The sequence below is a fragment of the Temnothorax curvispinosus genome, unplaced genomic scaffold (genome assembly GCF_003070985.1).
Source record: "Temnothorax curvispinosus isolate PA1 unplaced genomic scaffold, ASM307098v1 QBEX01007090.1, whole genome shotgun sequence".
NCBI classification, from domain to species: Eukaryota; Metazoa; Arthropoda; class Insecta; order Hymenoptera; family Formicidae; genus Temnothorax; species Temnothorax curvispinosus.
In genome coordinates, this window is record NW_020216870.1 from 268,658 (window position 1) to 291,518 (window position 22,861).

The 22,861-nt window shown below is 43.9% G+C and overlaps 1 protein-coding gene across 2 annotated transcripts; it reads right to left on the reverse strand.

Annotated features, from left to right (window-relative positions):
- Positions 1-85: 85 nt before the first annotated feature.
- On the reverse strand, positions 86-20,780 carry LOC112456682 (G protein-coupled receptor kinase 1-like). Of its 2 annotated transcripts, none has more exons than XM_025019376.1 (15): positions 19,498-20,780; positions 7,159-7,235; positions 4,906-4,979; positions 4,677-4,778; positions 4,466-4,540; positions 4,296-4,357; positions 4,156-4,207; positions 3,876-4,067; positions 3,469-3,776; positions 3,217-3,391; positions 2,364-2,741; positions 2,219-2,273; positions 1,990-2,138; positions 1,715-1,807; positions 86-1,400 (listed from the first exon to the last, which is right to left on the reverse strand). In XM_025019376.1, the coding sequence occupies exons 1-15, from the start codon at positions 19,608-19,610 to the stop codon at positions 1,242-1,244; spliced, it is 2,064 nt and encodes a 687-aa protein (XP_024875144.1). In that variant the 5' UTR covers positions 19,611-20,780; the 3' UTR covers positions 86-1,241. The 2 variants fall into 2 exon arrangements, with proteins under 2 accessions (XP_024875144.1, XP_024875145.1); XM_025019377.1 differs by lacking the exon at positions 19,498-20,780 and adding an exon at positions 13,217-13,466.
- Between the last annotated feature and the right edge of the window lie 2,081 nt (positions 20,781-22,861).

Sequence of the window (22,861 nt, forward strand, 5' to 3'; positions counted from 1 at the left end):
ACGTGATTATTGAAATAAAATCTATACCTTTCATAAATGTACCAAATTCCGATTGTTACGGTATAAAAAATGGACCATGGACCAATTCATTCGTGACATTGATATGTAATTCTTTTCTCGTACAACTGTTAAATCGAACATTTGTTAATTTCGCACATCAATCACGATTACGTAAAGATTTACGATCTGTTTAAAACATGATGTAATGGAGATCACAAATACTTACTGGACTTTAGCGTTGCTCTACTGATACATGATGCAGGACGAAAGAAAGCTCTTCTCATCTACGTTCATCGCATATTTTATTGCCAGAGCAGACTCGCGTATATCCACTCGAGCGTACATATGTTGCATGCATTCGGTATTCGATTCACTTTTGGTTAATATACAAACGAGTTTTCTCTCTTTTTTTTCTCATTCTTTCGCACTTAACAACACAATAAATAATGAGTCACTTTTGTTTCATCATAAGGATAATATAAAACTGGTCTCTCTCTCTCTCTCTGCATTAGTAAATAAATTAAGTAAACGAGCGGTACGACAAAACGCGTAAAAAGTAATAAGAGTACGGGATCGCGTAGAGAGTACTAGGTCATAATAATACACTACCGGATGTATGTTTTGTGTTTTTCGTGTGTTATCCGTTAATTTTTGTTCGTCGCTCGGTCGGTCGCTAGTCGCTATGTCACATGTTGCACATACAACTAATGTACAAATATAACGAGATGCCTACGCGCCCGCACCAGTGACCAGAAGGAGCCGCGATTACTTGCGTGTACATATGGTTTTTTTTGGTGTACGTGTATATATGTATGTAAATATGTGTATGTATTTATGGGCGCGCGCGCATAATCCTCATGGCCCTGGGAGAACGTACGCACGTACGACACTACTTGGCTAGAGTCTCTATAATACACAGCGCAGCGCTATCCGCCATATAACGAAATTTTCTTTGGGACGTTCCGTTTGATCGAGGTGCGCCAAAAGAAGGATTTGTTCACTTTTTTTTAACACTGTAGCGTTAAAGTCCAGAATAAGCCTTCGGAAGGAAGAGGCACTACCTGCGTTGCCATTCTATGAAACGTTCCTCGCGCTCTCTTCTTAAATCCTTTTTCTTTCTCCCATCCATCGCTGCTCTCTCCATCATCCGTTTAGTATAAAAAAAGTTGTTGCTGCTGTCGCTGCTGCGGGGCAGTGGGACTGGAGTATGACGGTGCGACGTCGCACATGACGACAATGGGCTAGTTGCCGTTCGTGGACCGCTGCGTCGCCGGGATCACTGCGTCCCGTTCAGTCCCGTAGATCTTGCCTGCTTTTCTCGCCATATTTCCGAGCATCTCCATTGAGCATTTGTGTGCCGATCTTAACGAGAGCGCCCACTCTTTCAAGCTTATCTCATCCTATGGCAAGTCAATTATCATTATTAGTAGCGTTTAAAACTTACGAGTGTTCTAATTGTTCAATGATCGTGTTATTCAAATTTTCTGCTTGAGAATCTTAAATCTCTTCCATTTCGAGACTCATTAATAGGCTCTAGCCCTCATTAATAGTTTTCATTAATGTATGAACTATCCAACATTGAAACTTGAAAGTTTCCACCTTGAACTATTTGAACAGTTAGATCATGAACAGTTAAGGTCACTTGTCTGAATTCTAATTGTTGCATTTTATCGCAAAGTATATCATCAATAGAGACACTGAAAGATTCACTTACGGCATTTGTAAGTACGATTTTCGCGTCCCTCGTACGCATTATAATGCACTGTTCCCCTTTTACGAGCTGTAAGTCCGCTCCTACTTCCTCAACCTGAAAATGTTTCATATTGCATAATGTAAGTTACTCTTTTTCTCGAACGAGGTGAAATGTGAAACGTATCATATCACACATTAAGTAACAGGATCACTATATATTTTGAAAAGATCACGATTTAACTTTTTGACCTCCTTTAATATACTCTGTCATCCTTGGAACATGATGTATGTACTTACTTGATCGAGAAACACGAGCTCAGGCTTGGTCGCTGATTCAGGATGTAACTCTAACCGATTCGGATATAGTTTCGCGTAGCGCGTCTGCCATGCGCTCGCGAATGGACCTCCTAATTTCTTTATATAACCGTGTAATATACAGTCTGAACCTGTAAGTATAAATGACCGATGCCGATTACAATTCCATTCGGATTCTAGAGCATCCATGCGATACGTATGACACACTTACCTTTCTCATCTGTATCAAACCGCTGTTTTTGTTTCGCCTTCTTTTTATTTTCCAACTACGAGGACGAAACAAAGTGAAATCTTTATGTTAGTAAAGAGTCGATAATCAAGTTATTATGGGCAATAAGATGAAATATTTATCTTACCTTGTCTGCTTCATTATTGATTGTCTCGAACACAGTCTCGGCCACTTCAGTCTGCCATCTTTCGGAGATGACAAGAGGAAAGTTTTTGTACAGGTCTTGATCCGCTTCCGTCAGCTTGATTCCTTTCGTGTCTTCCTCGTCGAAGGATCCGATGTCGAAGGCGTCCGCGGCGTTGACCTCACCGCGCGGCGGTATTAACGGCGGCGTGTACTTTAGCAAGTACACCTGCTGCCAATCGATACCACTGAAAAACGGGTGCGCCTTTAGCTCATCCGCGCCGTTGCCACAACAGCCGAGTCTGTTGTTGATGTCCCGTTGTAGCAAACCTTCCAACAGCGACTGCAAATCCCGCGAGAATGTCTCCGGTATTCCGACGTTCTGCAATTGATTAAAAAAATTAAGTTGAGAATCGTCGTGTGTCTAAGTTTCTCGAGAGATCTTTGTGAAATCGCTTGGAATCTTCCGATCGATCACTACGATCCACATCAGATTATGATATCAGAAGCAAAAAGACTACATTTATTTTTTCTATGCTGTATACAAAAATAAATTAGTTTTTAATAATTCTTCTATTAGTAAATAGAAAAATAATCAAAAAGTAATGTAAATCTTGTTTTTCCGAAGTAAAAGAAATCTTATAAAGATTAACAGCTATCGATTAACTCACTAAAAAGTTTGATATTTTTTCGCAGATCTATTCTATCAACACAAATGGCAGCATATATACAAAGGTGTAATTTATTTCGACATACATAAAAGATTCATGTAAATTTTTGACTTTTGACATATCGTCACAAACAAATATGATCGCGGCGACTGGGAAATTTCCAGCGAGAATATCTTAACAACGCACCATGGTTAGCGTCATACGATCTATTTCGTGTTTGTCCTTGGTATTTTGTTGCCTGAACGGACTGCGTCCTATCAAGAGCTTGTACAGCACGCAACCGAAGGAAAACCAATCCGCACTCGAATCGTATGGGGTGTTCTTTGAGAGTACCTCCGGCGCCATGTATCCGTGGGTGCCGCTATTACAGAATAACAAGTTCAGATCGTTGCGTTATAGATTGAAAAGTTCGATCGGACTTGGGCTACATGTACGTACACACTCGCGTGCGGCTTCTTCTTTGAGAAATCACATGCCAATCCCAGATCCGATATCCTGACATGTCCGTGCTCGTCCAGCAGTATGTTCGCGGGCTTCAGATCACGGTAGACAATGTACCTGCGGTGCATGTGCTCGAGGCCGAGGATCATTTCCGCGGCGTAGAACTTCACTTCCGGCTCGTTGAAGACTCCGTGTTGGTTTAGGTGGTAATGCAGATCGCCGCCGTTCATCAGATCCAATATAAAGCACAGCTTGTCGGCGGTGTGAAACGCATACGTCATGCACACTATGAATGGGCAGTCCACCTGTGATAACAACGCTTTATCATGTCACGTCGTATCACCGTGATTAAACGCGAGGGCATCATTTTTTACAACAAGAGAGAAAAAAAACAAGTTCCTTACCCCGGTACTGACTAGCGAGAGCATTATCCTCTCGTTGAGAGCTAACGTTTCACCCTGCTTCATTTTAATGCGCTTTTTATCCAGGCATTTCATGGCATACATCTTGCCCGTGTCCGCTTTCCGGCAACCGTACACCTCGCCGAAGCCGCCCCTACCTATTATTCGATGCACGCTGAAGTCGTTCATCGTCAGCTGCAATTTCCGTTATAAAACGTGCGATAATTTAATCTCGAAAATTCCGTCCTTGAAAAAGGACGAGAAAAACGGGACAAATCTTTACCTGGATATTCAACTCTAAGTTTTTCCACTGGCAGAAACGGGTGTACTTATCGCTAGAACATACACAATTTTCTTTTAATCGTAAGTTACGTCACGTACAGGTTCATTTTTATTCGCGAGAGCTCAGGATGTTATTTGTACCTTTCCAGAAATTTCTGAAACGGCTCCCCTCGCAGATGGTTAAATATTTCCTCGATGTACGGCTACAAACAAAACAAAAAAAAAAAACATAGAAAAAGTTTCGTAAGTCACGAACAATATCGATCATGTACGCGCAATCGCGCGGATAAGGTCACGAGACAATGACCTACCTCGAACAAGTTAACTGGGACTTCATTTTTCATGAGATATTTATGCACGTGAGATACCGCCTCTTGCGAGTATTCCTGCAAAAAGATAGAGACGCGTCGTGTGCATTAAAAAGTCACATACACCAAGAGAGGGGAAGAGAAAATTCTCCTACAATTATTATATATTACAGGAGGAAACGTAATTCGGTGCCACGTCGATATATACACTCACGTGAGAATGCGCCAGTAACTCTTTCATAATATAATTGTCGTAGATCTCCCGGGCGAGTTTTCTCCTCTCCTCCGGGCACTCGAGCTTCTCGTACGCCTTGATCTACAATGCACAAACATGAAATTTCTTTATGCAGTCGGGGTGCCAGCGGGTGTGTGGTATATGCGACGGTACTGAAAACTTAACTATATATAATATATATAGTGTGTGCGGACTAAAAAACACGAACCTCTTCGTAAAACCTAAGTTGCGGAATCGGTTCCTCCGCTACAGTCTCGCAGAAGTCTTTGAATAAAAGGTAACCTGGAAGTACATGTGGAGTTTGCTTGACATCGGCAACTTTCAGTAAATTGTCACAGCTCTCGCTAACATTTAACGCCGTTTCTCTACTCTCGCGAAAAAAAAAGAGATAGATAATAACGATAACTGGCGACCGAAAGACGAATCATCCGTGTTAAATTGGCGCGGTCCCGCCAAAGGGACCAGGTGTCTTTTTTTTCCAGGTCATCTCAGGCCGGTGATCAAATCGCGTTCTACAATTCAGGATGGAATGTACATTATTCAATTCTATCGATTAATTTGAGAGATAACAAATTTAATTGCTGCTCGATTTAATATCGTATTAAAATAACGCTTTACGAACAAGGGAACACTTAATTAGCGATTCATAAACGAGACTGTCGATTACCTCAGAGAATGGTTTTCGGTGAAATTTTTTGCATGGACGAATATTTACGCTCGCGTTGCGCCGCGTTACGTTGAAAATCTCCGAAATTCACGGTGCGAAACAAGTTGCGAGAAATTAATTGGTACGGTGACCGCGGCTATGTTTATCTATACACTGTTAAATTCATAAAGTTAAATTAAACTCAATTTTTAGTAATGTTTAACTATTCTATAGGTCACCACTGGTCCTACTCAATATGTAGTTAATTTAACTAAAACAATGTTAATTTGACTAAACCAATGGAGTTAAAATAATCCTATTTTATTTCAAACTGATAAATTTTGACGCATATGGTAGTTAAAAATAACAAAATAAATCTAACTCATGGTATTGGTTTAAATTTCATCCTTTAACCTTTAACGGTGTATCAAACAATAAAATAAAGGTTACGGGTCAATAACAAGCAAAAGATTGTTAAAATTCAAAAAGATATATTGTTACAAACAATTGTTAAAATGAGACGTTTCGGCAACACCGTGCCTTCCTCAGCAAAATTTAATAGAATTAATAACATTATATATACGAATAGTCAGGAATCATACATTTCTACATCCAATAAGTATATACAGTAAGAATGTCATAAAATCGTAATCGCTGTACAAGTACGATCTTTAATTGAAAGTTGAATCATAGAATTGTTGAACGAAAAAAACCGGAATCGCTGCACATTTTTAAAAACCTTAATTGAAAGTCGAATAATAGGATCCATGATTTATTCCTCAGTCGGCAGTGGGAATGAATCGAGTCAGTCAGCGATGTTATCACGTCAGAATCAAGAGTCAATAGTTAAAATAGAATGTGTATATAAACTGTAAAAACTGTAAATTAAAAACTTGTAAGAGCGAGTAAATGTAAGAATTTGTTACGATTATACGTACTGAGTGAGACTAAATGTAGGATCAAGCTATAGAAATGTATCCCAAGCAACCGTACTGTATCAAATCTTGTGTGTGACTGAGCATTATCGCTCTACAAGAATCGATTGCCAACAAAGGATGTAAATAGACAAATAATTAAATTCCTATGAATTGTTACTAAGTTTGTTTCGATCCTATTATTCGCTTTCAATTAAGGTTTTTAAAAATGTGCAGCAATTCCGGTTTTTTTCGTTCAACAATTCTATGACTCAACTTTCAATTAAGGACCGTACTTGTACAGCGATTACGATTTTATGACATTCTTACTGTACTTATTGGATGTATAGAAATGTATGATTCCTGACTATTCGTATATATAATGTTATCAATTCTATTAAATTTGGCTGAGAAAGGCACGGTGTTGCCGAAACGTCCCATTTTAACAATTGTTTGTAACAATATACCTTTTTGAATTTTAACAATCTCTTGCTCGTTATTGACCGGTAACGTTTATTTTATTGTTTGATACATACAAGCCTGACCTTTATTTATATTTTAACAGTGTATGTATAAATATTATGAATAATATACGCATGCATTTTGTATGATTGCATTAATTAGAGTGAAAGAGAAAAAGGGAGAGAGAAAGAGAGAGCGAGAGACAATATACCGATATTTGAGGTCTATATATAATTGGATCGTACTACTACCGAACACAGAGAGATAAAAAGGCACGTTGAGAGAAGGTTCTCCTCGCTGCGCAATTAAATTGGGGAAGTTTGGGCGAATTTACGAACTAAATGTAAGCCTCCTTTGTCTTTGATCTCGTCAAAGGGCGGGAGGGCCGAGAGTGTGGCGAACGAAGGGCGCGGGACTATCGGAGCGATAGCTTACTCACCTAACATTTGATTAAATATTTTGTCGAAGTTTACTTCGTTATTCTTCTCCAGATATCTGTGCATGACGCTCCGAACGCTGAAACAGAAAGGATCGATTTTTCCCATCAACAACAGTTTATCGTTGTCGCCTACGGTGACATGGTCCTTTTTCCGAGAGACTGATAAAAGCGCAAAAGGGAAAAATGCAAAAGCGAATATGTAGTCGCATAAAGATATTTCTCGTTGGAAAATTCGGGGGACCCGGAGAGATCCCTGAAATTTCCGGAGAGATTCCGGCCCGGGTGGCGGCAAAACCCGATCAGTTATTCCATCAAGCGTCGCCGTCGATGTAAATCTATCGAAAATGTGCCCGGCGCGTTTCGCGAGGAATATATTAGCGCGACACGAAATCCCGTCATCCGCCATCGCCACCGTCGCGCCTACATCACGATGAGATTGATCAAAATGTCAAACGACGGAATTACAACCGTTATTATAGTTCATTGTGTCATCGATACAGCTCGATCCGCGGGTGCAAGCATCAAGAACGACAAGAGCCGCGGGCTCGAATAACAAAAGCGCTGCCTCCGCAGATACCGGACAGATAACAGCCAATTTGACAAAAAATACAGCGCGCATCTCTTTCGTATCCAGTTATCCAAATGATCCGCGCGTACCACGCGAAAGCACGTGGGCGTTAGGGTGTTAGAGCACAAGAGGGTTCATTTCGCATTGCCGCGGAGTCAATAAATAAATAAAACCGCGTGTCCTTCTCGTTATCCCGGCGGATATTTTTGTCGGGGTCCGGCTGAAATATTGAAACAACCAATTAACCGTCATAAATAATAAATTGGTCGAGGACATCCTACGATGTGCGACGCGTATATATTATAATATTTATACGCCCGCGCCGTAGTGACGTTTCAATACGAGCGACTGACAATGAGAGCGGAAGATTCCTCCTCTCCTCCGAGCAGCATCTTTCACAAACCGGTGTTTTAGCGAATACTACGCAGCGCGATGGGCTAAATAATTCTCGCCAATCGACGAGGATTCGGAACATTAATTTAACTCTGAAGTTTCGATCCGGCTGTCATATATTGAGTGCTTGCGCAAATGCTCGATAGAAAAAGAGAAAAAAGGGAGAAATGTCAGACGCAGTTGCGGTGTATCGAGTCAAATCAAGTATCGTAAAGTGCCATTATCATCGCAGCATCGCGTGTCAATTGCTTCGCGATGGATGCATCACGCGAGGATACATCCGTAACGCAACTCGATCGTCCGCAATCGGTAGCGCGGCTATTTCAGTCGAACTGGCTCATGAGAGTGACCAGGCGATTGAAAAAGAGGCAAACGAGACTGGAAAGTGAGCGACGTGCCTGCGATAACAAGAACGTAATCGATGACTCTTGAAGAGATAACGTTAAAGGGCGTGTGCGTCAAGAGTGCATTTCTCGGGACGCGCGCGTTTCTCCGCGACGATTTATTTTCGCGTACGCACGATCTTATTGGGAAATATACACCACAGGAAAAGATAAAATGATTTGTAATATTTTAATTCTTGCGAAAAAATATAAGACAATGAAATATATTTCACTTTTATCTTTAATCCCAACGACATTACAGGTTTTTTAAAATAAGCATTTTCAATCATTGGACGGGATTTTATGCCTAATAATAATAATTTTGGAGAATTTTATACGTTTCGAGCCACGTGCCGACTGTCTTTGCGAATGGTTTTAAAATGCAGCTATTATGCCGTGCTAAAGCTGGAAATGTAATATCTCGTCCTGAATTAATTACTGCTAATATAAGCATCTTATAAACTTGCAAAGAACCTAATTATATTATTGAACCGTTCCGCCTATTTCATTTTCTTCTAACCAACTCGATGCTGACGATCGGACAATTGCCACTGAAATTACTTTGTCATCAGAAATACCCTACTTCGATCCACTACAAGATTTTGAAATCTTCATGTCAGTTTTATCAATGATTAATCGTCTTTGTATCGCACTCGTTCGTTCGATCGTCCGTGGGGATCGATTTTTCACCTCTCCGGCCGGCCCTTGTTAAACAAATAATTGAGTTCGCCGCAACATTCCACCTACCATGAATTTTTTATTTACGCAACAGTATTTTCGGGAGCTCGTCACCATAGAGAATAAAGATACTAAGGGCGCTGATTTCTCGCGCTAAATTATACAATATCGGAGCCGAGTCGATCAGCCGGCGCGGCGACGCGGACTTTTAATTTCGCGATCGCGCAACATTAAAAAAAAAAAGAAAACGACACATGGACCGTTTCGAAAGTCTCGAGGAGTTATTATGTAAAGCGACTACTTATAAAACAAATATTAAAATTTATTCTCAAACGCGCTTCTGGGCCACGTCACGCCGACTTTTATTTCACGCTGACGTAAAAGCGCTTTTTATCATTTATATTATCATTTGACAAAGGGAAGCCGTTGAGGGAAGCGAAGAATGAAACGAAGAAGCTTGCCCAAGGATGACTTTAAAAGACTTCATCGACTAAAACGCACACGTTTGTCTCTTTCTGAATGTATATTCGTGCGTATAGGGGATCGTTCTATCTGATTCCACATGTGAAGAAACAAAGATGTCTCAAGTGTCTCGAGTGTTGATGAAGTATCACTTCCTGTAATTAATCGGAGGTATAAAAAGAAGAGGAATGCGAATAAACAGCTGGAGCCTTGGCATTTTAAAAGTGTTTCGATAATGCCGGGCTTTTATAAAGATATAAAGGTAGAAGCGGCGTAAACATGACAATTTAAGTGATGGAGCTCGGGGGATAAAGGCTCGGTTGGCTGTAAAGTTTGATTCGGGTCAATTTCTGGGTAGCCGTGGGGGAAAGATTTTAATCCACGGTAGGGTGGAACACCGAGTATCGAGCGGGGGTGAATGAGCTTTACAACCGATCAAAATAAATCCGTGTTTCCAGTGATTGGTTGGAGCGTCGCCAGATAATCGCGTATATCCAGCAACGGGCAGGCCCTTCCACTCCCCGTTCGGATCGTGTTCGATCGACGCGATGAATTCAAAATCTAGCACAATGTTATACGGTTATGAAAAAAGACACGAGTGGGCAGTTATGTAAATCCGTCTGAACGCGAACTCTGTTTTAATTGCTTCGAATTGCTCGAGCGCAAGAAAAAAAATATACACGTAAAAACGGAAACGACCGAAACTTTCCTGTTGCTAAATTAAATGCCATTCCCAAAAGTATCAAAATAATTTAAAACGATCATTTCGGTTTTGGATCGGCCAGTCTTTTACGTCTATTTACAATCGTCATTCAAATCTTAACTCAAAACTCGCGTCCGGCAGGATGCTTAGCATAAAGTTCCGCGTGGAACAAAAACTTGAAAGTTTTGAACGTCGTGTTTCGCAGAAATCAGTCAGGAGTCTTATTAGGACGCTTGAGAACTATTCAGCGGAGAAGCGGACAGAATTGACTGCGATCCTTCGCGAAGAATGAAATCCGAGGAAGATTGAATCTCAAAACAAGCTTCACGTGGAGTTCTTTCGCTGAGAATCGCAATTATCAATATTATGTCGTAAACGTCAAACCATCTCATCGATTCAACCGAGCGTATCTCGGTAATCGCGTGATTACAAAGATAGATCTTATTATCCTAATCGACCCTGTCGATACCGCGATAATGAAAATTGGATGATTTTCGTAACAATGGCGCTCTCGATTAGCCGCACGCAATTTGATTTTGAACGGCAATCATACAGTACCGGCCGACTGACCGTCAGCTTTCGGCTTGTGTCGAAATCGCGGCGCTAAAACTGCGTAAACCGTGCCGCTCGCCGGCGTATTTCTGTTCGTGCCTCAAAAATCAAACCGAAACCTCCGCGCGGCGTGCGTGCGTCGCAGTAAACGTTGCTGCAGGAAGATGAAGAAGTTTATTGAAACGGGGATTGCTCGTTCGGTTGCATTAGCCGACCGCGCGGCGCGGTAAAGCCAAGCTGCAACGATCACCGCCGTTTACTTATTTCCATAAAGTACATATCCGGGACGCGCAAAAGACTCGCTCGCGTCACACTTTGCCGCGCGTGCATCAATCAAAACAATTCGTATTTTTCCCGTAGCGAAACACAAATAAAATTAATTGCCGCGACGTCAATTACGAGAGGAGCATCCCATGCATTCCGCTGATGTGTTTTTTTCCTCAATTTCATTTATGAGAAGAAATCGAAGCGAGCGTCCGGTACGTTCGTATCTTTACAACCGCTATTTTAATAATTGTGATTAATGCATAAACACTTTCATTGGCGTCTTAAAACTGGTCTTTCCTCTTCTGCTACAATCCTTATTGTTTCGCTGCAGTAAAAAAATTGGAATCCGAAGCTTCTTTTTCGGCAGTTTGACCGACCGCGCAGATCTATTCGTTGTTGCTGAAAATTGCGTCGTTCCAGAAACAAAATTCGCGTTGCAAAAGTTCGAGAAAATACTGGCTTGCAAGACTGATTGACTCGCGTTATGCAACGTAAAATTAAGGAGGCGACATTTGACCTTTTTACGCGCGCATGGAGACCGCCAGACCGGGATCTTTAACGCTCCACTACATTATGTTTCTAAACGCGCTGAGCGCGTTTCCGGACTGAGATAGATCCATTTATTATATCGGGAAAGAAATCACACTGTCGATGTGGTACGCGAAGACAGACAGGATACTCTTCGGTGCCAACTCGATTCGACAAAGTCATTTATCCTCGCGTTGCATAACGCGATCCAGCTGCAGCCGAGCGCGTGGAAGCGCGTCGGTATATTAATCATTCCCAAAGTTGCTTGCCTCTCAGGCTAAAATCGTGAACACAGTTAAAATCGCGTAAACAAGCGAGCGAGCGCGCATCAAGAGAAAAAGAGAGAGAGAGAGAGAGAGAGAGAGAGAGAGAGAGAGAGAGAGAGAACTCATGCTAGACTTTAGACGATATTTCCATCAACCGACGGCGTTACTATCCGTTTCCGTCGGCTCTGCTGCCGTCGTTTTCCGCGAGCAATTTGACGACGGGAAAATTACACTTTGTCCGTAAAAGCGGCTTCGGATCTTCGGATTAACGAACGAGCGCCCTCGAGTGCACGTTCTCGAATGTCCTTTTAGGCTCGCGACGAAAAAGCGGATTCATCTCGGCAGCGGCTCTTACGAGTCTCTTTCCGGACTTTCAATCTTCCGTACCACCGTTCCACCATCTTTCTCCTCGGTTTGACTGCAATCTCCCTTTTTTTCCAACGTGAATAGGGTAGTTTCGCGGTTGCCATTCAGGCGACTGTACGCGCGCTGCGGCGCCGATAAAAGGAGGTAATTAATGTATGCATGTAGCGCCGGATGGGGTATCCTCATTATTTATGGCGACAGTTACGTGTGCGAGCGAGTGAATGCGAGCGCGACATCGCGTGAAAAGATACGCCACCGTATTTCAATTGTGCGGCTGTCGAAAATGGCCTTTCACGACACAGCGCGAGACTCGTCAATCGCGTCTCAGAATACTTTATACGATTTCATTTACACAATATGATTCATTCGCTTTTATATATGATATTATATAACATTTATTTTTTGCCGTACTCACTCTTGCCATGTAATTTTCCTTAATGAGTTCCAAGTTCCGTTCTGTTTTACGTTAACGACACGAATGAAATGCTCGCGGACTCTCGTACTAAAAATGTTTTTATTCGCAAAGTTACAAGTTAGTTGAGCACATTTAAAACTTATCACTGCGACGGAAAACGAGAAACATATCGGAGTTTAAAAAGTACTGGTAGACTCGCGAGGAGTCAAAAAGACCTCCTTCGAGCATTCCGAGAAAAGTTATCCATTGCGGGTTAAAGCACATATGTCGCTCGAACATAATTACTTAATTTATAGCAAGAGTCAATCACGAAAGCTCACAATAACGCTCGTGACTCTCTTCTCTCGCGAGATGCTCTCTCGTTTATTTACTCCCCTCTAAAAGCTGTTTTTACAACCGAGCCAGAGACGTTTTTATAGCGACACACGAGGCTAGCGAGAGACGACGAGCGCGTTTGCCCGGCTCGTTGATTGCTACCTTTAATTACATCCGGGACCACAGCTTCCTCCGAGATACGTCCTTCCGGGAGTGTTGCTATAGGCTTCTTTTTCCTCGTGTTTGCCCGGAGTTATTCCCTTCCGCGCGTGAAAACGGGATAGCAGTTATCCGTTCTGAATACCGAGAGAAGAGCGAGTGGCCCAGTATTTTATCGATCCCACCTGAGCCAATCAACGATTAACCGATCCCGTCCGACGACACTGATGGATAACGCCAATACCGTCGCGCTTGAATCCTTTCAACAAGAGAACCGTGTTCTAACGAATAAAACTCTATTTACAGAGAATATATATATAATTAAATTGGAACAAGAAACATGTGGAAGAATCGGTTACGAAAGCGAGCGGAGGATTAACGTGGTGATAGAGATATATATCGATAATTCCTCGCGAACTAATACGCTCACGGCTCGCTTCGTCGTAATAATCCGGGGATTTATAGGAAGCCGTTTTGCGAATCGGAAGAATTTCAGGAGAGAGAGAAAAAGAGGCATCGGAGAAGCGTACATCGACGAACAAAATGGTGCGCGTTAACAGAAAGAGAGAGAGAGAGAGAGAGAAAGGGAGATAAATAGATAGAGTAGAGAGCAAACTTTACCGAGCATCAACACTAGCAATATGATTCGACTATTTATGGACCGAAACAAGGTACTCCGTTTCGCCCCCGCGTCTTCTTGCAAGATTCCCACTTTCAAGAATTCGTTGCCGCGGCAATACGCCCGTTTGCTCGCGAAAACCCCGCAATGTTTCATAATAGATGAGGGAGAAAGAGAGGAAAAGAAGGAAAGGGGCGGGAAAAAAAGAAATACGGAGAAGACCAGAGTTTACATTTGCATTGTACACCTACGCAACCGCTATCTCCGCGCTACGTATATTTTTTCTGTAAGCACCAGCCAGGAAATTTACCACGACTGTTCCTCGCCGCGGCACGCAGAATCGCGCAGTGGGATACCGAATACCGAGCTGTATCGACGCGATACCGAGGCCCCTATACCTACTATACCTAGGTATCTCACGCGGGACGACGGCGGTTAATCAAAGTCGAAAATTGAGTTGTTCCCGAGCTCCTACTCTACTGTATTAGACCGGGGCGGCACGTATACCGGTGGCATCGCACAGCATCGGGTCGTGGTCGTATACTTTGTAGTTCAATTCAAGGATGTTACGGCACGCACGAGCGCCAAGTGTCCCTCGGTGCCTCCGAGGCGTCGGTCTCCGTGAAATGTCGAATGTAAAAACGTAGAGAATGAGCTCGTAAGAAAGTAAATGCCACGGAAAGAGCCGGCGGTCCCTCGTGAGCTGTTACGTGCCGCGTATCTCATAACGTATATCTCGTGTGTTTATAAAATTTTTTGCAAGACCGTTTTTTCCAGACAAACTTTTCTAGAGTAACAATTAAAGTCTAATAAGTCCAAGTCCCGCTATCTGTCTAAACCCTTATACCTCGTGGTTCACTTACTTTCTCCTACTTTTTATCCAAAACTCTTTTTCTGAACTTCCGCGTCACCATGTATAATTACGAAAACCAGTTCCATTCCAACGAATCTTTGCATCATGCGTCAACCTTTCTGTTTTACTTGTTCTCTAGTTCTCTTCTAAGAAGCCGCAACTCCTACTTCTGACATTGTTATAAAGCGTTCCATTATTGGTTATAACACATATATCAACGGAAATTAAACCTCATTCCTTTGAGCAAACACACCTTCGACTCATACCATTTGCTCTGTGCCAAATAAAGTCTTATAAGCGAACAATTGTCTACCTTTATTTTATTAAAATGTTACGTGTCGCGTTTCACACGTAACAGAGAGCTCGACGAATATCGCCCGCTATACGTGACATTCTAATGAATCACGCGGTATATTTTTTTTTCTCCTTTCGCGAGATCCTCTGTTAAATACTATGTTTCCGCATCGTAATTTTGTACGTTCGTACCGCACGCACGCTTGAAATATTACATAAACTGCGTATATACTTTTTCCTCTACGCGATTTATGAACGCGACTCGTAATTCACCGTGTGTTCTCTCGATCTCTCCGGCTCCCGGGTTCTCGGGATTTTTCTCCCCTTTCGGAATCTTATTTTACGCAAGCACACGGGGCACGATCCCTCTGCAAGTGGTTCGCAAGAGCGCGAAATGCACTCGAAGGGCACGCGGTTATCCCGACGCGCCGCCAGATGCGCGTTCACGCATTTTTAACTCAAGCGCCCCGTGAAGCGGCGAGGGTTACAACGGCTACGCGATATACCGTTACGCGCATTAATGCTGTCATGAATAATCTCGACGTCGTCGCCGCCGCATCTCGGGAGGTGCAATTTTTTTCTCCTCTTTTAATTAGCCAGCGCTGAACGAGACGAGAGGGAGAGAGGCTGATGCGACGTCGTCGATGACAGCGTTGACTTATACCGGATTTATACAGCCGACGTACGGTCGACTGGGTCGGTGTGACAAGTCGAGTATACTCGACCAGTGTCAACGCTTTTAGTCGGGGTTAATTTTAGTCTAATATTAGTCGACTAAGCTCTTCTCTCAGCGATTACTACGCTACGTAAGCTAAGCATATGACCTGGTTATAGTTTATTTGAGAAAAAAAGATGGTCGCTCCGAGATGGGGTGTCCCCATTCGGTCGCTCAAACTCCGCCGTCGCGCCGGACGAGCCTAACGAGCGCGTGCCGCGCATTTCTCCTCTTTCCGATAACGTCGGTGGGGTGACAAGTTGCGGGAAACGAAATCCTTATCGCGCCGATAATCGTCGAAACGAGCGGAGCGCGCGATTTGTCCCGCGAACGCGTCCCGCGGCTCGCGAGTCTCTCTGCCTCTCTCGAGCGACGAGCACGAGCTTCGCGACGATTAATGCAGATCCGCCGCGCCGTTCGCCAAGTTCCACAAAGGCGTTGCAAAAATAATGAGCTAAAAACAACTCGCGCACTCTGACATTTTTTAGAATGTACCTATTGCGGGGGATATATCGGAGAATCCGATCCGGCCGTAATAATCGAAGGCTGATCAGAAAAATCGGAGTATTATTTCTGCGGCGCGCTCGGGAGGAATCTCGCTTCTATAGATCGGCGCGCGAGTAAGTTTCGCGAACACGCGATCCATAAAAGCGCGACACTGCGGGCTTGGTTGTTACGGCGTTACGGTCTACGCGGAGTAGCTGACGGATGCAAACGCGCGAGGCGGACTCTGTGCAAACCGGTAATGGATCTCACGCTGGCTAATCCGAATTTAATGGCCACAGGGTAGGGTGACCAGAGGACGACGATTAATCGGGCCGAAACGCAGAAACGGGATCGATACTACGTGCCCGTCCGTCTGCTATAAGCCGACCCCGTATATTAATAGCCCGTATTATAGTTCTAAATGAGACGATATTAAGCGGCGTGAGACAAACCCGCGCGATTCTTGATTACCTCGGAGCCGCGAGCTTAATCCAATAAAATGAAAAAAAGTGTCGGAGCCCGGAGTTTCGCTCTCAGTTTCTTCCTCGAACCACGCGGAGGAGCCGTCCACAATATTACGGCGACTCGTAAACTCGTTAACGCCGAGAGAATTTCCCATTATCCCGTCATGCAAAAGTTTATCTCGCTTATATCGGCGATCAAAGCCGTGCCCGACTTTCGCGTAAACGCGAAGATAAATCCAACTCGAAGATAAATCCAACCCGTACACAGTCTTTCGATCGTGAGGGGGACCGCGAGAGTCGCGGATTGTGCAGAAACGTCGCAGAATGTTTCGATGCGCTCGAGAGCGTGTCTATACGCGTTTAATTACACGGAATCGCTGCTGCGGAGTCGCTCGCGATGCGCTTCGGAGGAATCGCTCATAAATCGACTGAACGTTTCCTAGAACTTCGCCGCTGGCTGAATACAGTTTAGCGAACTTTCGCGAGACAGATACCGCGTGTCGAATAAATCGATACCCGGAGTTGCTGCTCCGCTCCGACGCCAACGGCGACGGCGAGCCTCCTTCGCTCTATCGTGCGAGGCACTGCGAGGTGAGGACAAGAGAGACGCGTCGCGTCGTTCACAAGCGACGACGGGCGAATCGAAATGTTTCAAGACGATCGACTTTAAGGCTCCATTGACGGACGCAGCGAGATGTAATCCGATATTCAACGCGGTCCATTCATTCGCGCACCAAGTTCGGCGCGCCAAAGAAACCGCATTTTCTGTGATTATACGCGAGGGGAATATAATCGACAAAGGAACTACCGTGCGCCGCGTTTTCGGGGGATAAACGGAACGGTTACGCGGCCATTTCCTTCCTTTATCTCGCAGGCCGAGAGTAATAAAAGTGAATTACTTATACACGAATATCGTTGACGTAAAGAATATGGATGCACGAGATAGGATGTATTAATAGGATGTGTCTGGGGTGTTGCGTACGTGTGTGTATGTGTGTGTGCGTGTTTACACAAGGACACTTCGTGACACGCGACCCACTGATTCTATCAGTTCTTCGCGAGCGTGAAGCACCGCCGAGCCATAAAATTAATTACGTAAATGAATGGATTCCGAGCATTACGGTGGAATTGGGCCGCCGCCGAACGCATCGCTTTGATGCACTCTAGAGATTTTACGTAAGCCCCGAAGATAAATTAAGCTGAATATTTGCGGAAGGAGCGGAAAAGAGGAAGAGTTTTAAAAAAGCTAAATAACGATTTAAATCGCGTGTCACCAAAGTATTCGTTAAGAACACGCCCCAAACTTTATTAGGGTCTTAACGCTTAATTAAGATTTTAATTAAGTATCTAGCTTGATACCCGTGCTTCGCTACGGTAACACATTTTACCCCTTTTCACACCGTTAGGAGTCGAATTTCTAAAAATCCCTTCTTAGTGGGTGCTTACGTCATGGAAGGAATATACTCCCCGAATTTCATGTTTCTAGGTTTAAGGGTTTGGGCTGGGCGTTGATGAGTCAGTCGGAACATTCGATTATATATATATAGATTGATGAAGAGAATAAAAAAAATTAATGCTCGAAACGTTCGATGAGAGATGAGAAAACGGCCATATTTCCAGATCTGGTTATCTAATAGGCTAAACTCTCCCCGGTCATTTCAACTTGGCGATTTGTAAAACTTGTGTAAGCCTCTGCAATAGTTTCAATTTCGTTGCATTCATTTCTGGCTACAAAGGGAAATAACGAGAAATGATGTACGGGAGGGAAAGCACGTGCTCTCGAGCGACGGTCACCCGCGTGAAAGTTCCTGGCCTCGCTTTAATTGTCCGTCGCGCGGCGCGGCGCCCTTCGCGCCAGTTTTCCCTTATTCAGCGTTTTTCGGCCGCGCACGTGAAACGCTCGCGCTTGCTTGGCGTGTCGCCAGCAAAAACGTAGTCCCGCTCTCCTACCTCGTCGACTTATATTTTCACGAGGCCGAAAGCTACGGTTAACATCCGCGGTTCGCGGACCGAAAATAACGCGAACGGTGTAAACATTGGCAAGTTATAATCGATGCAAAGTACCGATCAGCGGGAAGGTTTTCGCGAAAGGAAGAGAAAGAGAGAACGCGGGGCGGGGGAGGGGACAAAATTTATTCTATCCCCGGTATGAATCTTCCAAAGGTAAACCGAAGTTTAACGAGTGCAACACCAGGATATACGGGGTGTGCGTTATATATTTGTGCACGTAGACGTAGATTGATACGGAATGTCGATATCATAGCGTGAGGGATCAGAGGTAGACCGGTCAGTCTTTTTCTCCCTCGAGAGAAAGTTGAGAGAAACTTTTAACGTCAAAATGTCACGGGGCGGACGATTTAATCAACTTCCGAGGTGCAGCGGGGATCGATCCTCCGGCGAGCACGTGAATCCGATTTGCCGTTGCCGAGATCGCGTGAATCCGTTTGATAGCTTCGCGGTCCTCCGGATCGCGAAGCTATCGGACGGATTTACATGGGGCATTGGAGAGCGAGAATTTTGACGTTGCGACGCCGGCTGCGATCGGAGGCACGCGCGTCGGACCCCGAGTGGTCAACCGCGGCGTTTTGTTTGTAAACATTATTTATTCCTGGCGCGAGAGAGAAAGAAAGAGATAGAGCTCTCGCGAAGGAAGAACGGGGAAGAAAATAGGCGGAAGGGAGAGGCAGGAAACGGGGAGAGGTTCTCCGGCGGACGTGCGGATAGACGGACGGGATGGACGGATGGACGGATAGACGGACCACTGCCGCCGCTGCCTCCTCCTCCTCCTCCTCCACCCCGTATCGAACCGCACGCAACGCCGCCGGAAATCGCGTCGCGGTGAGGAGTGCGTACCTAGGATCCGGCAGAATGATCTTCTTGCTGGCACGGGCTGCCGGCGTGCACTTGCTCTTCTCCATGGCCATCAGGTAGCTGACATCGGCCAGCACCGCCTCGAGGTCCGCCATTTTCCTCGGTGCTCCTTTCGTCGGTGGGCTGTCGCGCGATGATCACCCCCCTTGGTCGTGGTCCCCGATCGCGGGGTCCTCCTAGTCTGGTTTCGTCTTCCTCCTCCCTCCCTCCCTCCCCCCTCGCCCTCCGGCACCAGCGGACCTAGCACACACGCAGCCGAGAGTCAGCAGCAGAGCTTCGGCTCTGCCACGGGCGGTGCTCCGCCGTCCGTTTCTCACTGCCGCATATTTTTAGCGTAAAGCCGACGGCGACGGTGACGACGGGGACGACGAGGGCGACGACGACGGCGACGGCGGGGATGGCATCCCGTGCGCGATCGAACGGACCGATACCCGCCTCTCTCGCAGGTCTCCCTCGCGCACGGCGGCGGCCCCCCTCAATTGACAGATCCGAGGAGACGGATGGACGGACGTCGATCGACGAGCGGCGATCGTGACGCGGCTGTGGCTTTGGCTGTGGCTGTGCGCGCAGCGCTGACTGCTGACTGAGACCTGAGACCTGAGACCGCGAGGTCTGTGAGACCAGTTGGACTGAGGACTGAGGACACTGAGGTTAGTGTCGTGGCAAGGACAACACGATGCTATCCTCGCGGAGGACAATGCTCTCTTTCTCTTTCTTCTCCCGTCTCGCCCTCTCTTGTCCTCGTCACGACACTCACGACGAGATTCGAGATTCCACTCTGTCCTGCTTTTTTTCCTCGAGCGGGATGCGCCGCGTTCCTCTCCCTCTCCTCCTCCTCCTCCTCCACCTCCTCGTCCGCCGCTTCCTCTCGTTTCACAGTGCCGCCTCTCGCACGTACGGGACTACGCGCCGCGACGAAGCAGCACAGCCGTCGGTCGCGCGAGCACTCATTTCACGCGGGGCGGCCGCGATGCCGTGCCTCTCGTCGCGATCGACGTCGCCCGTCGTACTACCGTCGAGCTCGACTTCAATTCAAGTTGTCGCGGTCGCACGCGCGCATTCACAGCATTCACACGCCCCGCGTGAAGCAAGAGACCCACGAAAATCTCACACTCGCTCTGCGAACGGACGCGACGGAACGCTGCTGTGTTGCTGCACCGACAAGAGACGATGACAACTGATGACAACGACTCGCGTCAAGCGCAAACTTACAACTGTTCGGTGTTCGGCGCTCGCGCTCGCGCGGCGAGTGTCGCACTACGTACTACTTGCTCCGGCCTCCGGCTCCGGCTTTCCTAACTCCTAATTGGCTCGACTCCCTCTTCTCTTCCCCCTTACGAGTCGGTCGCGAATCATCGTCGGTAAAGCAACACTGTTTCTGTAATCCGACTTTGCCCTAGTCCAACTTTTGCGTCCTCGCTAAATTCGAGTGGTTGTCGATAAGGTAGTCATTCTGTAATCTTTTATATTAAATTGTTCTATGCTGCAGGTCGTGTTTCTTTAAAAATATTTGTTTACATATCGTACGCTCTAAACATTGTTTAGTAAACAGTCTAAACCCTGGCGGAAAAATGTGATATTAATATGGAATTATTATTATTTATTGGTCTGATCTGTTAACTTCGTGGGATGCTAAAAATTGTGATATATCGGGAATTTATGTTTTGTTTGCAATTTTATTTTCAGTTACTGTTATTTGGTAACTAAAAATAAAATTGCAAACAAAACATTTTCCGATATATTTCTGACGAAATATGAATATTCGATGATTCATGGGATTACTCATTGTTTACATGACATATAATTTACATTGCATACATATGTATAGATGTAGATTATTAAATTTTATGCGTAAAAACGCTCAACCTTGGTTGGATCTATTTCACGTTAAAAATATCCCTTCAACGTATTGGAATATTTTATCCTTGTAATATTCCAATATTATAAGATAAATGTACCAATGCCGAAACATTTAAAGCCCTATGTCTGGACACCTTTATCATTGTAGTCTTTAAATAAGTATAACGCGAATTAAAATCAAAGATAAAAGTATAAACACAATTAAGAATTTTTTAATTGACTACCGGCAACGATTATAATCGTCGTGACAGATCGTCATCGCGTTTCGACCAAGGATTCTGGTCGTTCTGAATTGAAGTAATTTTATATGCTTATATATAAGCATCTTAATTAAATATTACATTCGTTGCGGAAAATATTACCCCAGCCAGGGTTTAAAATATTACCCCAGTCACGATTATAATCATTTCTAATATATAGTCAATAAAAATTCTAAATTGTGTTTATTATTTTCTGGCAAAGTAAAAATTACTTATTCGGATAAAAGTATAATACAAGAAAAATATTTTTATCTTTGATTCTCTTTAATTTGAAGACTTAATTAATTCGCGTTATAACTTATTTAAGGACTAAAATGATAAAAATGTTCAGACATAGGTATATGTGTCCTGGCATTGGTACATTTATCTTAATATTATATTAATTATTGTTGAGATTTTTTAAATTAATAATGATATTTGTTGAAGATATAATAAATAGTGAAATATGTGTAATAAATGTTTATAAACATTCTTATCCAAACAATAAACATGCATTTTTATTTTAATACAATTTGCTGTCATTTACTTGTTCGAAATTCTATGTGCCTTTTCATACGTCCTGCTCGTAATGAGGAAATGGCTTTCATTTATACGGGCCAACGACACCGTTGTTGCTCATCGGAAAACGATGAGATCAATTTACGTAAATTTGATCGGATCGATTGCGTTCTTTGTTGTACCGTCATTCGGATTCCAAATCGTATTATGTAGATTGTGATGCTGAATGAACAATTGTATCGTATATAATTTAAAATCACTAAGCACCTAAAGGTTTTAAAATGACGTTAAAGCGGTAAAAAGTGAAACGAAAGTTAAACGAGATAGAACAATCGTAAAAAGTTAAAGGAGTAATTTAAAAATTAACTGTTGCGGAGCAATTTTAAAGTAAGAGAGTAGAAATTAGTATTGTTCTATGTATAATATTGCAATTGTAATTTAGATAATGCCGAACAAAGTAAGTAAGTCTCGTTCTTTATATATCTCATTTAGATTTGGATACCTTGCATAATTTATATTGAAGAATTTCAAATTTATATTTCTCTTCCGAGATCTTCTTCATAACTTTGAAGATATCACAAGCGCATAAACTGGAATATCGGGTAATGTTTATTACACTTATTTCGCAAGTCATTGCGAGAAATGTTATTTACGTAAGACCGTCATACCCGCAGGTTGATGCATTTACCTCTGAAAACGACAAATCGACGAAGATTTCACTTATGTGT